At 36.5% G+C, this 16,788-nt stretch overlaps 3 protein-coding genes across 3 annotated transcripts in view; 1 reads left to right on the top strand and 2 right to left on the bottom strand.

Annotated features, from left to right (window-relative positions):
- The window catches only part of LOC139763415 (uncharacterized), a 118,524-nt gene extending 117,219 nt beyond the window's left edge, over positions 1 to 1,305 (bottom strand). Inside the window, exon 1 of the mRNA XM_071689438.1 lies at positions 1,048 to 1,305. The gene's annotated coding sequence lies outside the window, so the exon portion shown is untranslated. The remainder of the gene's footprint in view (positions 1 to 1,047) is intronic.
- Positions 1 to 16,788, top strand: part of LOC139763414 (double-stranded RNA-specific editase 1-like) — an 84,685-nt gene that overhangs the window by 55,796 nt on the left and 12,101 nt on the right. The window contains exons 2-7 of the mRNA XM_071689437.1: positions 2,571 to 2,714; positions 3,599 to 3,744; positions 6,788 to 6,988; positions 11,119 to 11,362; positions 15,174 to 15,333; positions 16,480 to 16,591. Of these exons, the coding sequence (XP_071545538.1) occupies positions 2,571 to 2,714; positions 3,599 to 3,744; positions 6,788 to 6,988; positions 11,119 to 11,362; positions 15,174 to 15,333; positions 16,480 to 16,591 (1,007 nt within the window). The remainder of the gene's footprint in view (positions 1 to 2,570; positions 2,715 to 3,598; positions 3,745 to 6,787; positions 6,989 to 11,118; positions 11,363 to 15,173; positions 15,334 to 16,479; positions 16,592 to 16,788) is intronic.
- The window catches only part of LOC139763416 (uncharacterized), a 38,282-nt gene continuing 23,704 nt past the window's right edge, over positions 2,211 to 16,788 (bottom strand). Inside the window, exon 7 of the mRNA XM_071689441.1 lies at positions 2,211 to 3,062. The gene's annotated coding sequence lies outside the window, so the exon portion shown is untranslated. The remainder of the gene's footprint in view (positions 3,063 to 16,788) is intronic.

The raw sequence follows: 16,788 nt of genomic DNA, 5'->3' as shown, positions 1-16,788 counted from the left end.
ATAAAAGCAGTTTAATACTAACCATATCTTTTCTCTTTCAGATCCCAGCTGCAAAGATGTTTTTAAACTGGTAGGGAACTTTTTCCAGTCCACACTTGAACAATATAATTTTCATGGCAATATCTTCCCTCTTCCCTATCCATAATGTACCTATTTTTTGTCTTTTTCTTGCCAGGATTTGAGCAGAAGGGAGAGATGAGTGAGAAGGTGCCCTCTTCTTTGCTATTTTCTATTTACCACTTTTTTTTAGAACAAAACAGATAACCTCCTTACGGACCATCATGTGTCTTTTAAGGTCCCTCGCATGTGTTGTACACCCATTGTTCCATCCGCTGCCACAGCCACTCCCAGGTATCTAAAATTTTCGCTCCGCTTCCTTTAGGTTCTCTTCATTTAAACTCACACTTAAACCGATCTCTCATCCCTGCTATACCTTATAGCCCTACCCATATTCACATCAACTCTCAGCTTCCTTCTTTAACAAACTTTCCCAAACGCGGATACTATTGCAGCTTCTCACTCGAGTCTGTGTGTGAGTGTGTGTGTATACTAATCTAACTGGATGAGTGGACGACGGATACTACTGATTGGTTATAAGCAACATTATTTATATCGTTAGTATCCTTACTGAATTCGTATTTAGTTTCGGAACTAATGAGCAATTGTATAGCTTACAATTGTACGTGTGTTCACGTAAAGGACAAATTTGATATGGACACGATTGACGGTATAAATTACCTTTCCCCAACTCAGCGCATCTTGTTATAACTAATCATTAATAGCAAATGTGAAAAATACAGACCACCGAAATCCATCAAAATTGATATCGATAACGTTGGTGAAATACACCTAAAAATTTGTAAGTCGACTAATATGATTCATGTTTATATAAGCAATCTATTGTTTTCTGTATGTATTTTCTATGAAGTGTTGCACGAAAAATATGTGGTTATCATGTAAAGTGAAAGATAGCTTTCATGAAATGAAACAACTTTATAAAAGAAAGATAATTCAAGCAAGAAACAGGTGAAATAGATCTAAACTTACCCAGGGAGAAATGATAAACTTCCGGAGTTCTTATTGCCTTGTAAAGATGGTAGGGAACACTACACTGTCTGGTGCCGTCATGTTTCACTTGACAGCTTCGTTCTTTTTCCTTTAGCACAAACCCCACTCACTGCTTAGGTCTAATATATAGATACCACTGTTCTATACATGCAGTTTCATTATGACATATATTGGGCGGTTTTTAGCGGTACTCGATATAACTAGGTGGTAATTGTTGTTTAGGGAGACTCACAACAGCACTCACACTCTCCACTCACTAACAACTGGCGTTCCGGCCGGCCCATGCAGGGTACACCGGCACTGCAGTGGATCCAACTCGTTAAAACACGTATACCAGCGCACATACAGACACATATTTTACGCACATTTTCCCGTTCTTCATACAATGATAGACTTTTGGCTGTATCTGTCACATACATTCAGATTCCAAATGTTCTTCTTTGGATTAGAAGATGAACAAATCATTGGCTAAGTAACGAAGATGTATGGTTTTAGATCAAAAATCAGATTATTAACGAAACTGGAATTTAAAGTTCCCGCTGATGGCGCACATGGCTACCTGCTCACTGTCAACAAACACGAGATTTAATTAAAGCCACATGTTTAAATGGACGTACTGTTGATGTTGTTTAAAGTACCTTTTGGAGGTAGTGTTTCTCAGGGAAGAAATGAATAAGAAAGGCGAAAAGAACTGAAAGGGAATTACACTAATTAAAATTAAATTGCAACATTTACCTTTATCTCAAGAATTCAATTTTTCCTCGGCTTCAAATAGGATTTGACTAGAAAAGCTTTACAGAGTATTTATTTTCATTCCAGTTCGGACCCAACGATGTGCTTTGAAAATCTCACGATCTTCAGATCCCGGTTTCAGAAGATTAGTTAAAAACCATGATGATGGTGCAATTCTGGACTTTTTACAAAGGGAGCTACAAATATGGACATGTTTCCTTAGGAGTACACTGTAAAGGAACGGTTTAAGCTCCAGAGTGCCAGAGAATTGTGTAGAGGCTAGAAATATCATTAACCCAAAAAGTAACTTTTACCATCATTATATATACCATAAAGCATAAAAGAAGAAGTATTCTTCACACTACCAATACCTTAACACTAGCAATAAGCTGAAACAGGATGCCCTCTCAGACACTTTATTTGAATACAACTACTTGTGATTTGCATTGGAAACTTATATACTCACATTTTTACCAATTATGGGTCATAAAGTATGTATTGAAAATAATATGAACTATCACGGGTAGTACTTTAACGATGCACAAAAAGTTAACTACAATTTGGTAAGATAAACTTGAGGAAGCTGATGTCCAATATATTTCACATGAGGTCAGTAGTAATATGTGGCAAATTATTCAAAATTCCTCCCACTTAAATTAAAGACCATTGTACCACAGTTGATATGGCTATTTATCGTCCTCTAATTACATTATGGTAAATTTTCATTTTTTTATTACTTTCATATTTTTATTTGTTATTTTGTTCCTCAGGAAACGGAGATAATGGATGTAAGAATGGTCATACAGATGGAGCAGGAGGTGTGCCAACAGGACAAGAAAATGAAGACACAGATGTAGCACAAAAAAAATGCAGTACAATTGGCAATATGAAGATTAACAGAGACCAGCACAGTGGTGAGTGGTGAAGCATTCAGTTCCTGTCTATAAGTCTTATGCATAAGGATTGTGTGTCAAATCATCAGTTGCATAAGTAGAATGGCACATGCCCCTTTATTTAGTAAGCTATTGCCTATATCTATTGCTTTCTTTTTTTGTTAAACTGTATTGGGTAAGATTTGTTCCTTCATAATGAATTTGCACGTCTTACTCTAGAATACAACTGAAGAGCTGTACCTAGATTGTACAAGTTGATTCTGTGAGATAGACCAAAGCTGTCTGTTGAAGGTGTATAGGATAGGACTTCCCTTTACATCAGCAGTTTCCAAACTGTCGGGATGGCCTTTTGGCAGGAGAGCCCCAGACCTATGAAGAAAAAAGCAGAGGAGTTTATGATTATATAGCCTGATAAGAGTATTACTCTGCTTTCCAAACATTTCTGTTCTCTCATTTACTTGATCCTCATGCATACAGTTTCTTATCCATTTTGCATCATGATATATTCTATGAGATACTGTGAAGGACACCTACACAGAAAATATAAGTCAAATGTAATTGAAGATAAGAAATGTTTAGATTCTCTGTCATCATTTGCAAAAAGTATTTACTTTGAAGTGGTGTGACAGTTTTTTTTTTTCTGAGGTAGGGAGGCACCACCATTTTAAGTGTGGAAGCTGCTGCTTTAGTTAAAAGACAGTATGACTGTCCCATTTTGTAATTACTTAGTGAAAGTCCCTTGTTTTCCCTTTTATATTGAACCAGAGATACTCCTGTTATCAAGTGCAGAGATCTAATTCCATTTGGCAGTCTTGTCTGTCCCATCATAGCTAAATCATGAATCATTTGACATTTCACTCTGCTTAGTGGAGTAGGTTTTCATATGACTCGCCTAATGTAACCAGAACCACCCTCTAAGAGGCGAAAGACAGGACCACCTCAGCCAAAGAATCCCATCAGCACCCTTAATGAGCTGCACCCTGGCCTTGATTACAAGACTATGGGCACAGAAGGACCATCTCATGCACCAGTCTTCACCGTATCTGTTGAGGTAAGGAGCATCTTACCATTTTAGCTCTTTACAGCCAAAAATGGTCTATCATTTTTCCAGTATAGTTGCATACTGTCATTCATCATACAGCTGTAAAATTTATTATGCCATTACCATAGTGAATGTAGTCTATTTCAACTTTTATTGGCACTATTCATTATTTTCTTATATTTGAAAGGTAAGGTGAATAACATTTCTTTTCCCTGCCATTAACCATTTCTGCTTTACTAGTCATATGACATTTTATGAAGCTATTCCACTTGTTTGATGTTTTAGTGGCCCCCATCATTATTCAAAATCCATTTCCACCTGTTCCCCATACATGTTGCTAGCAGCCTACCACCACAGTTGGAAAAAAGAAACATTAATCACAATCACCCATATACTGTGAAAGAGAGTGCACATACCTCACCTTGGCATGATGCCTGGTTTACATGTCTGCTATTGTATATTGTTTATATTTTAATGAATTTCTTTCATTATTCATGAAAATAAAATCCTGCCTAATACGTAAGTAATAAGTATATGTAAAAATACGAGTGAAGAAACAGTGTATAGATTTGCATGTGTGAAGTGTGAAATTATGCATAGGGTAAAAATATGTTTAGTACTCTGATTAGGTGTGTGTCAAATGGAATCATCCCCAGAAATAATTCATTTCTCACATATATAAGGAGCATCCATGCCACTTAGGCCTCCTCCAACCTCTCAGCAGCCTCTCACAGAGCAATAAAGGGAACTATACTGCTTTTCTTTGGGGATGGGGGATGCTTCTTCAGTGAAATATGATATAGACAGATTTCATAAAGAAAGACCGTTTTCAATTTTTTTTTTTTTCTGTGGGAGGAAAAATTAATGGTGAATTTTGTAGTTTGGGGTTGTTTACCAAAACCTTTATCACCACAGTAATTTAAGATTTAAAACTGTGTTGTATCAGCAAGATCTTGGACTGCTACAGACATATGAGGCATGAAGAAAAGGATGTAGAATGAGTGGGAACAACATGGTGAGTGAAGATTCAAGGAAGTCCATTGATGAGAAAGAGGGAGTTTAACTAAAGGTTCAGTTATCAAGAAAGTAATGACCAGTGGAGGAAAGAGAGTATTAGAGTAAAAGAGAGTTGTTCCATAAAGCATGAAGTGCTTAAGAATTGGGTGAATGAAAATGTATGGATAACAAGATATGTTGAAAGAGGGTAAATAGGGAGGTATGGTGAAAAACAAGGATATACTAGTCAAATCTGGAAGATTGCTTTTGGCAAAAGATGAAGTTTGATATAGGTGGAGAGAAAGTACATTAAAGAGGTAATGGGAGATGGTACTATAAGGCACATGGGTATTGATAAAATGAGTCAAGGAATGGGAATAGTGTGGTATTAGAAGGTAAGATCCAGTAATGCATTTAAAATTGGTAAAGTTGTTGTTGATGGAGTGGCAAGTGAAGTGAATAGTGGAGATGGGATTGCCCTTGAATAGGTTTTTAAAGAAAAAAGTGCATAGCAGATTGAAGAAGAGGCTGTGTGCTTGATATATTTCCAGTGTATGAAGGTAGAGGGAGTAAGAATAGGTGAGAAATGACCAACAAGTTTTACAATAGGAGGCAATGTATATAATAGAACTGTGACTTATCTGGCTAGAAGTATTAGTAAAACTCTAAAAAAAAAAGAGGATTTAAAAAGGCAAAAGAGTGTGCAAACTAGACTTTTGCACTTAGTCAGTTAATGGAGAAAGTTTTAGGGAGAAATAAAGCATACAGTATCTATATCTGTAGAGGTTCTGTCTCACTGATGTGTCAGGGAGGTTTATAAATGCTGTTAACTTATTTAGTTGAAGCAGTGCTTGTGCATAGGTAAGTTTTGGTGTGGGTGAATGGTATGAATCAAATAAGATGTGTCAAGGCTGTATTTCCAAGGTATTCAAAGTTTTTTATGAATGAGATGATATTTTGAGATCATTATGGAACAGAATTGAAGTGACCAGCTGTGCTATGATGATGTTCTGTTCAGTAAGCCATATGAGGAGATGGATGGAATATTAGGCCACTTGGTTATGTGTGTAAGAGGTGGATGTTGGAAGTAAATGCAGGTAAGGGCAAGATTCTTTTTTCTTTTGAGATGAGCACTTTCAGTACATTATGAGTTGGAATGGAAAAGAATTAGAAACATTTAATGTTTTGATAAATGGGAGTGATGTTGAACAAGAGTAGTATTGGAACACTGAAGTTTACAGTAGCCATGCAAAGAAGAAGAAGAATTGGAGATCTACTAAGAGTTCAGGTGGATGAGAAGACGTTTAAATGTAGAGTGTAAAAGTGGCATGATTAAAAGAGGGTTTCTCCCTTTTCAAGTGTATAGACATGAAACCTTGGGTTTCCTAGAACCACATATGAATAAAGATAGGAGCAATGAGAACAGAATTGGACATCTAATGTGATGTAGTTAGAATTAGCCAAAAAAATTGTGAAGATGTGAGCAGGATATGTGATGTGATGTGATATACACATGTAACAATAGCTGTAACCTTATGAAGTATGGGGCCTTTTTTAATTGGGTGAGACTCTCCATACTTGCCTAGGAGCATAGAAAATGCATCAGATGCTCTGTCACCAACCTGGTTACTGGCTGTGAAACATTCATTCAAACTCAGTGTGCAGTACTAAAAGTCATATTTGAAGTATCCTCACATTGTGAAGATGCATTACTTTTCATGTGATGTATGAAAATGCATGGATAGTAGATACAATCCTGTGGTAGTTTTTTAAGGGTTCTGTGTGATTTGAAAATGTGTGCCAGACCACTAGGTGAGCTTCATTGTAAATGAAGCCCAATAAACAAGCTGCTAATGGAAAAAAGAAAACCTGTATGCATTAAGGTTATCTTTTTCCATTTGGTTGCTTTTCAGTCTGAAGCTGTAAAATCAGACATTTATTATTGTATGGCTCAGAAAGTCTGATGCATTTAAACAGAATAGATAAGTTGAGAAAGAATATAGATTTAATCATTTGTAAACATGCAAATTGACTTAAATAGCTGAAATCTTTTCAGTTCAATGGCCAGATTTACAGAGGTACAGGGCGTAGTAAGAAGCAAGCCAAACATGCTGCTGCAGAAGCTACTCTAAGGTCTTTTCTTCAGTTCCGCAATGCTTCAGATGCAGCTGAAGCCCTTGGCATAAATGTATCAGCAGTGCAAGACTTTACTAGTGATGTATCAGAAGCCAGTTTTGGGACAGATTCTTCCTCGGGCGTAAGTGTGGTTCATTCATCAGTTGCAAGTTTTGTTTATTGATCTATGTTTTTGTCTTGCTTTGTCATTCTGACAATGTGTATGATGAAATAGATTGTGATATCAGATTTTGAGTTACTGGTTCTTTAACAATATATATTTGGTCAGTTTTCTTCATATTTCTTTCACTTTCAGATTTGAATTTACATAGATATGATATAGATATTTCTCAAGCTGTAATACTTAATAATTCTCCTTGTTCATCACAGGATTTATTACAATGTCTTGATGATCTTTTCAGTAATGTTTGTGTGAATATAAAAGTACTCAAGATTTTCATTTCATTTGCACTTGTTATTGAAAGTGGTTAATTGGCATGTTTGTAGGCTTCAACCCATCACTCGTGTGACTAAGTAAATATACAGTTATGCTCCCATAATGAGCAAGGGTCTTGTATGGAATGTTTCACTTGTGGGATACTGGTCTTTGTAGTGTGAATCTGGATCATACTTTGCAAGAGCATGCTGCTTTTCAGGTTGCAAAAGATTCCATGTTGAGTTGCTGTTTGATTTATTTTGATAGTTATACTTTACATTGTGTATCTGCCATATGTTTGTCTTGAGTAACTTATGAGTAAGCTGTTGCATGTTTAGGTATTGATTACTACTGCACTGAAACATCAAGGTGATTGAACGGTTGTTTTTATATCATTTTTATCATCCAGTCCATTCAGCATTCCATTAGTAATGCTAGTGTAAGACCAATATTCAAAAGAGGCTTGTTTGTTTCAAATAACTGTCATGGTTGTAAACTTATGGAAAGCATCATTTTGAGACAAGTTGTGAATTTTATATAGGATTACCATTAGATGCATTGCAGCATAGTTTTCAACATAGTTCTTCATGCTTGACAAATTGCCAGTTTTCTTTTATGGTATAATGATGGATGATGAAAATAAAGCAGATGTCATTTATTTAGATTTTCAAAAAGCTTTTGATAAGGTCCTTCACTGCAGATTATTAACAAAAGTTTTACGTGGATGGATGGTATTGCGATAATATGGGTAGAAAGTTAAACGGCTATCCATAGAGAGAGGGAGTATGATCAGTGGTCAATCCTCAGAACTGTTAACCACAACAAGTGATAATGCATTAATTAAGTCTTGGTACCATTTTCCTTTTTGATGTACAGTGATGACATTTCTAATGAGCTGTACTTTAAGGTTTCAAAATTTGCAGATGACATTAAGTGGGGAAATAGAGCTGCAACATAAATTGAAGGTCTGAAGCTGTATGCTGACATAAACACACTGATATAGTAGAATCATGGGTGTCAAATGAATGACAATAAGTGTAGAGTTTTACCCATCAGCAGAAAGAATGAAAAGACAAGCTACAAGACGAACTGTGTTACATAATGTACATGGCAAAAAATATTTTGGCTAGATAATCTCTGCGACCAAAAGCAAAGTAAGCAGTGCATAGAAGTGGTTGAAAAAAAAAGTGAAGAAAAATTTAAGACTTCATACAGAGGGCATTCGAAGTCAGGTCTAGAAAACTAACACTCATTCTATTCATTTCACATGTGCATCCCCTTTTTGAATGTTGTTTTCAATTTTGATAACCTTAATTGAAAAAGAAGTAAACAGAAAAGATATACTGGTAAACTATCAGGATGAATCCCACATTGAGAAATGAATCCTATGAGAGCTGTCTGGGTGTCCTAAACTTATTCAGCTTAGAAAAGAGATGGTTAAGAGATAATTTTATACCTGATACTCAGAATTATCAGAGGCTTTGACAATCTTTATGAAAGCAGCTATTTAAGGCTAGCTAGTACAGATTAGTAGGCAGCCATTTTACAAAGAATGAGGTAAAGTACTTTTTTTCAGCAGGATTAATGTAAGGATTTATATACAAAGAATAGTAGTTGAAAGCAACAACATAATGTTTAAAACACACTCTACAAATATTTCCCTTCAAGTCCATGACTAACAAAGTTTACAGGTGTTTCTCTATGTCATTTTCTGCTCTTCTCACACTAAGGTTTATGCTTCTGACCTCTTACATTTTCATGAAGAGCCTTGAAAGGATCCAGTTTTTTGTTGCTATTTTTATAATTTTTATCCTTTTGGAAAAGCTATAACTTATAAAAAAAAAAAGTGCATGTTGGTGTGCCAATTGAAATTTGAAAAGAATGATGGCTGCAACTATTGAGACATAGATGACAAGGTAAAGTTTGGGGAGTAATAAGAATAAATAGGACAGGAAGTCCTTGAAACATAAGAAAATGGTTTGATTCAAGATTATGCTTTCTTATTGTTGGAAATGTTATAAAGTAATGATAACATTTCATGGAAATAGCTAAGGAAAGTGAACAGTCTTTGGTAAAAATAATCATGAGGATGTAGTGACAAAAAATATTTCATAATCTTGAATTCTCTTCTCTTAAGCTCCTATCCTTTGTTACTTAGTAGTGCTTACTACTAAGATACCTTTACCAGCCAGAGAAGCCAAGTACCCTCCTGAATTCATTTTAAAGCTGATTGCTCATAATAATGGACCATTTCAACTTCTATAAAGGTGGTCTAATGGACCACATATTACAGTTCTTGCTTAAAGATAGCATGTAGAGTTTCTTAAAAAGATAACAGTAAAAGCGTAAAATGCATTGGAACATTACATTGACAAGTCTTGTACTGTGCTGAGAGTAACCTATTAGCAGTATGAGCTTTGGCTGTGACATAGAGCCGATATGACAATGCAGATAAACTCATACTGTTGGTACCTGTGAGGTAGTAATTTGTATACCACAAAATACCATTGCAAGTATATATAAAGAATGTTAGCAAAACTTTCCTCTGGTAGAGCATTTTCTTGTGGCTGGAAAATCACATGGGAAGTTAAACAGTAATGTATCCTCAGTACACCTTTTATGGAGCTCCTGCAACTTTAGGTATACTCTTTACAGGAGCAGGGTAAGGTAGTTTCCTTTGAAGTGGGAAGGTCCTTGATTTTATACTCCTTTCCATCCACCGACTATGATACGGCTTCACTGAAGGTGACTTTCAGCTCACAGCATTATCATTTGCAGGCAATTTCCAAAATGTCATCAGATGTAAAGCATGATTGTACACTATGGCAACAAGCATTTTGTGATACCTTAAACAAGTCTTTACTGCCTGTAAGGTTTCCACTTATATCAGCCATATTACAAAAAGTCACATTGAGTGAAGTTTATTAAAAGAGTATACAGTACTAATATACACAAGAGATAACATACAATTTTATATGATGGTAGATATTTACAAAAATTTTTATCTCATGTTGCAGTATAACTCATTTCCCATTAACTCTTATTGAATATGTGTATCATGTTAGTTTAAGGATATCATTGGTGCAAAATAATACAAACAGTTTGTATTGTCAGCCGATTCAACTCATTTATCCAGACTTAGGAAGTGGTTGTGATTTTATAAACCCATCAGGAGTGTTTGATGTCAGGGACCAAATTGAGTAGTCAGTGACAGGAGTTTTCATGCCTAATAAAAGTGGAAGTGTATTTATAGGTATACCAATTTGCATGGCATGTAAGATGCTTCTTTGCCCTCCAAGGATGACTGTGGTAAATGATAGGCCCATGAAACTGTATTTCATCATTATCACAACTTCACATGTCAAGAAAGAAGAAGCACCTAAGTCTGATGAGAATAGTTTTTTCTTCCTCCCAAGGCCCACTGCAACTTAATCAAACATACCATTTATGTATTGCTTAATGCTTTCTGTTCATATTGCCATTCTGTTTCGTGGAAATCACATAACGTATTGATTTACTACAATAAATATTTCTTTGAATATCTTTGGCTGTATGACTGGCAGTAGTCAATATCCTTCACTTGGAAACCTTGCACACTTTTCAGTTGTGGAATATGTCCTCTTCTTATCATTTAAGTTTATGATTAATCAATTCGTTGTAAGTTATTGAATGCCATTTTGTAGTCATAGATGTCTGTGTGCCCAAGTTCAGTCATGCCCATGCTGATGGGGGCTGTATATTTGTTAGTTGCAAAAGTGGTGGTGTGAAGCCTGGTGCCTAACCTTCTTTTGGAGTGGCCTTTTGCTGTCTTAGGGTGCCAGTGCTATGGCTTACAGGAGGTGACCCCGACAAGGCTGATGCCAACTGCTGTGGACTCCACCCCGGCTCCCACTACTACTACTACTACTCCTTCAAAATCACTTCCCTCAGGACCCTCACACACATCAAAGAACCCTATTATGCTTTTAAATGAGTTAAAGCAGGGTGTCGAGTATATGTTGAAGCAAGAATCTGGAGAACCTCATTCAAAGACCTTCATATTTCAAGTTACTGTGGATGGACAAATTTTTGAGGGCACGGGTAAGATACAGTTATAACATTTTGAAGTAGAAGTTTAGATCAATTAGTTATGGAATTTAATACATACACTTTCCTGTAGAAGGATCAAGAAATCTTTGGGTAAATACAGAGATGAGAAATTTTTTTTCTCTGAAATATCAATACAACTTTAATTATCTTTGATAAGACCCCAAATTCACTTCTACATAAAAAAAAAAAAGTGGCTCATTTAACATGTATCGAAGAATAAAATTTTTAGTTTTGACATTGTGACAACTGGTCTTTTAACCTATGTGCACGTATTGATATATCTGTTTGCATGTATTGATAGTTACTTGATGTATCATCTTGACTGTTGGATGTATATATATATATATTTTTTTTTTTTCATACTATTCGCCATTTCCCGCGATAGCGAGGTAGCGTTAAGAACAGAGGACTGGGCCTTTTTTGGAATATCCTCACCTGGCCCCCTCTGTTCCTTCTTTTGGAAAAAAAAATATATATATATATATTTTTTTTTTTTTGCCGCTGTCTCCCGCGTTTGCGAGGTAGCGCAAGGAAACAGACGAAAGAAATGGCCCAACCCACCCCCATACATTATGTATATACATACATGTCCATACACGCAAATATACATAACTACACAGCTTTCCATGGTTTACCCCAAACGCTTCACATGCCCTGATTCATCCACTGACAGCACGTCAACCCCGGTATACCACATCGATCCAATTCACTCTATTCCTTGCCCGCCTTTCACCTTCCTGCATGTTCAGGCCCCGATCACTCAAAATCTTTTTCACTCCATCTTTCCACCTCCGATTTGGTCTCCCACTTCTCCTTATTCCCTCCACCTCCGACACATATATCCTCTTGGTCAATCTTTCCTCACTCATTCTCTCCATGTGCCCAACCATTTCAAAACACCCTCTTCTGCTCTCTCAACCACGCTCTTTTTATTTCCACACATCTCTCTTACCCTTACATTACTTACTCGATCAAACCACCTCACACCACACATTGTCCTCAAACATCTCATTTCCAGCACATCCACCCTCCTGTGCACAACTCTATCCATAGCCCCATGCCTCGCAACCATACAACATTGTTGGAACCACTATTCCTTCAAACATACCCATTTTTGCTTTCCAAGATAATGTTCTCGACTTCCACACATTCTTCAAGGCTCCCAGGATTTTCACCCCCTCCCCCACCCTATGATCCACTTCCGCTTCCATGGTTCCATCCGCTGCCAGATCCACTCCCAGATATCTAAAACACTTCACTTCCTCCACTTTTTCTCCATTCAAACTTACCTCCCAATTGACTTGACCCTCAACCCTACTGTACCTAATAACCTTGCTCTTATTTACATTTACTCTTAAGTTTCTTCTTTCACACACTTTATCAAACTCAGTCACCAGCTTCTGCAGTTTCTCACATGAATCAGCCACCAGTGCTGTATCATCAGCAAACAACAACTGACTCACTTCCCAAGCTCTCTCATCCACAACAGACTTCATTCTTGCCCCTCTTTCCAAAACTCTTGCATTCACCTCCCTAACAACCCCATCCATAAACAAATTAAACAACCATGGAGACATCACACACCCCTGTCGCAAACCTACATTCACTGAGAACCAATCACTTTCCTCTCCTCCTACACGTACACATGCCTTACATCCTCGATAAAAACTTTTCACTGCTTCCAACAACTTGCCACCCACACCATATATTCTTAATACCTTCCACAGAGCATCTCTATCAACTCTATCATATGCCTTCTCCAGATCCATAAATGCTACATACAAATCCATTTGCTTTTCTAAGTATTACTCACATACATTCTTCAAAGCAAACACCTGATCCACACATCCTCTACTACTTCTGAAACCACACTGCTCTTCCCCAATCTGATATATATATATATATTATATATATATATATATATATATATATATATATAGGAACAGAGAAGGGGGCCAGGTGAGGATATTCCCTCTAAGGCCCAGTCCTCTGTTCTTAACGCTACCTCGCTAATGCGGGAAATGGCGAATAGTATGAAAGAAAGAAAGATATATATATATAACGAATGTGGCCTTTGTTGTCTTTTCCTAGCACTACCTTGCGCACATGTTGGGGGAGGGGGTTGTCATTTCATGTGTGGCGGGGTGGCGACGGGAATGAATAAGGGCAGACAGTATGAATTATGTACATGTGTATATATGTATATGTCTGTGTGTGTATATACATGTATATGTTGAGATGTATAGGTATGTATGAGTGCATGTGAGGACGTGTATGTATATACATGTGTATGTGGGTGGGTTGGGCCATTCTTTCGTCTGTTTCCTTGTGCTACCTCGCTAACGTGGGAGACAGCAACGAAGTATAATACAAATACAAATAATATATATATCCAACAGACAAGATGATGCATGAAGTAACTATCAATGCATGCATATAGATGCCTCTAAAACTCAATTCTTCCTTTTACCTGTTCCAAAACTGCACCCAGCTTTTTATCTCCTTTGATAGCTATGTAATCAAACCTATCTTGGAATATCCACATCACACAATTAGATGAGTATATTTATAAGAAATGAATTCTTCTTCAGATGCTAGAGATTCTTCAACTCTAATGGCTTTCTTTAATATTGCAAAGGACTGATTCATCTTTCTATGATAAAGAGTATTGAACACTACTTTCAGGTGTTACCAGACTCTGCCTGCTTGTGCTTACATTGCATGTGAAAAGTCACCTTTGGCTGGGCTATATCACTGGAAGTACAGTCTTGTCAAAGAACTTCTCACTTCACTCCAAAGGAGTCTACATTTCCCTGCTACTGGAAGTAGGGCAGCCTTGGGCTGCAAGAATCTTTAGAAAGGTCCTGGGTAGTACCAGGATTCTTTCACAGAAATTGTTTCTGAGGTAATTATGAATGGCTGAATACTACTTTCATATCTTGGGTGATTTAAGCTTGACAGAAACAAGTTGAAGAGCAGTTAATCCCTGCTGCTCTCCCTATCTGATATTAAAACTTAAATACTTGGCCTATCCTGCAGAGTTGGTCATTTTTCCATCTCCTTTATATATTACTAAGTTTTTGTTAATGAGAAATGGGTACCTGTTGTGCTAAACCATGTAATACTCGGCAAGCTTTGTGTCAATGATTACCCTATGGCCATTAGCCCCAAGCAGCTGAAAGGTAGGCCATTACAATATCTTTCTTTCACTAAACTAAATTTTAGAACTCGTTACCTTATGTTTTCCTGATAGCTATGACCTGCCTCATTTTAGAAGGCAGGTTATTCACTTAACAAAATCCCTTAGATGAGTATTTCTTTGCTCTTGTCCCTCCTAAATGTCCTTATCCCTTCTATGTTTCATCATAGGCCTAGCCTGGATGAGAGCTTTTGTCCATGGAACCTTCAACATAACTTGACACAGAATAAATATTTATTATAACTCTGTATTAAGTCAGGCACTGGACAAACATGATTTAGAACCCAAGCTATGTAGATGAAGTATTCATTGTTGCTAAGTAATATATGTCATTTATCTTTTTCGTAAATTTTAAATTAGCGCTACATTGCACTATGTATATCCACAACCATTAGAAGACTTGAAATCAGTATTTCTTTCTTCTCTTTCCTGTCTGATCTATCCCATGAAAACTGGGAATGAGTTAATGATGGTACATAGATAGATAGGTATGGACCTCTGAGCAATATAAGCACTTGAAGAGAATGCTTGACTCTTCATACTTATAAGAATCTTGAGTCCACATTCACTGATTCAATAATATGGTTATCAAATGGTCCACAGGTAACAGTAAGAAGTTAGCAAAAGCAGCAGCTGCTCGACAGGCATTAAGCAAGTTATATGGAGTCACTGCTTCCACACCATCAACTTTACTCCACCATGTGCCTATCTCGGACATGCCAAATATTCACATGCCACAAACTTTAGCTGACAATATTGCCAAGTAAGTATGTTACTTGGCTTAATCAGCCAGAAATTACTACATTTGAATGATTAATTTTATGATAAAATGTATATTCTCTAATTTTATGGATTTTCCTGTATGACTGGTTTATAGGGGAACAGGGTAGTTAGTCTTCTCTAGGGATTTAGGCATCCCTGCCCTGTCTGAATACCTGTAGGATTGGGGACCCAGTTCTGTGAGTATTCACCACTAAAGGTGAATGTGGCTTCAGATGAAAGTGGAGAACTTTTGGCAGCTTTGAATAAGATATGTATGTCTGTATGGATAAGTGAGACGTGAAGGGAATAGGCAATGAATGGAAGATGTAGGGGAGTAAGACATGTTAGGTTTGAATTAAAGTTGCACTGAAAATTCAAGTAAATGGAAAAGATTGAAGTTTAGTGCATACAAGAAGCTTGCCTGAAGGAGTACTTGTCTCTACTCTGATCAGTGGATGTAAAAACCAAGGTAATATTGGTCAGGATATGTTAAAAGATAAGAATAGTAGAGGTGTGTGACTTGAATTAAGTGGATAGTTTGTGAAAAATTAAATATAAAAATTATTACAAAGACACTTGGATGAAAGACTTTTTCAGTTGGTATGATCATGCAGAACACATGGCAAGAAGGTACAAAGTACAGTAATACAGTCAAAGATGTGGTAAGTAGAACATGGAAGAGATGGATTAATGCCATGAAAGGACTGATTGGTCCAAGGAATATTTCATATGAAAATGCCATAGGAATAACTGGGAGTCACAATGGATGCATTTGAAGTATAGAAGTGGTGTGAATGGAGATGCTTTCACATGAGGAATCAACTTAACATGCAAAATAGAAAAGTAAAAGAACTCTTTCATGTGTGAAATTTTACATTTCATTCTAAGCAACTGAGCAATAGCTTAGGATGTATATGAGTGGTTTTCAAGGTTTTACATAATCATGTACCCCAAGAAACTGGCAGAAGAGATAGAGTAATAATGATAAATATACATAAATAGGTAGACTATTTTATGATTACTTTGGGACTGATAATTTGAATACTTACTTTTGTCCCTGTTACTTTTATGGAGTCTTTACCAAAAGATTATTCTTTAACTGATATAAAGCTTGCTCGAATTTCATATCTAATTGTAAATCTTACAGGCTGGTTTGTGACAAGTTTTCAGAATTAACTTCAGATAATCCAACTCTTGCCAAAAGAAAGGTCCTTGCAGGGATTGTGATGACTAATGAAAAGGATCTCAAGGATATAAAGGTCTGTTCTCTTTAGATGACTTTTGTAAAATAAGCATGCTTTTAGTATATCTCATGAAATACCATTGAGATCATCTCTTAAAAATTTAATTAAAGCTTGGTTCAAGTCCATCTGTATGAGGAAATTGTGAAAAAAAATTTGCCCCAAGGAATATAACCCATACTTATAATATTAGTTCTCTAATGATATTGGTTTGC

This window comes from Panulirus ornatus, chromosome 47 (genome assembly GCF_036320965.1).
Source record: "Panulirus ornatus isolate Po-2019 chromosome 47, ASM3632096v1, whole genome shotgun sequence".
Taxonomy (NCBI): Eukaryota; Metazoa; Arthropoda; class Malacostraca; order Decapoda; family Palinuridae; genus Panulirus; species Panulirus ornatus.
The sequence above is the reverse complement of the archived record's forward strand: the minus strand, read 5'-3'. Positions and strand labels throughout refer to the sequence as shown.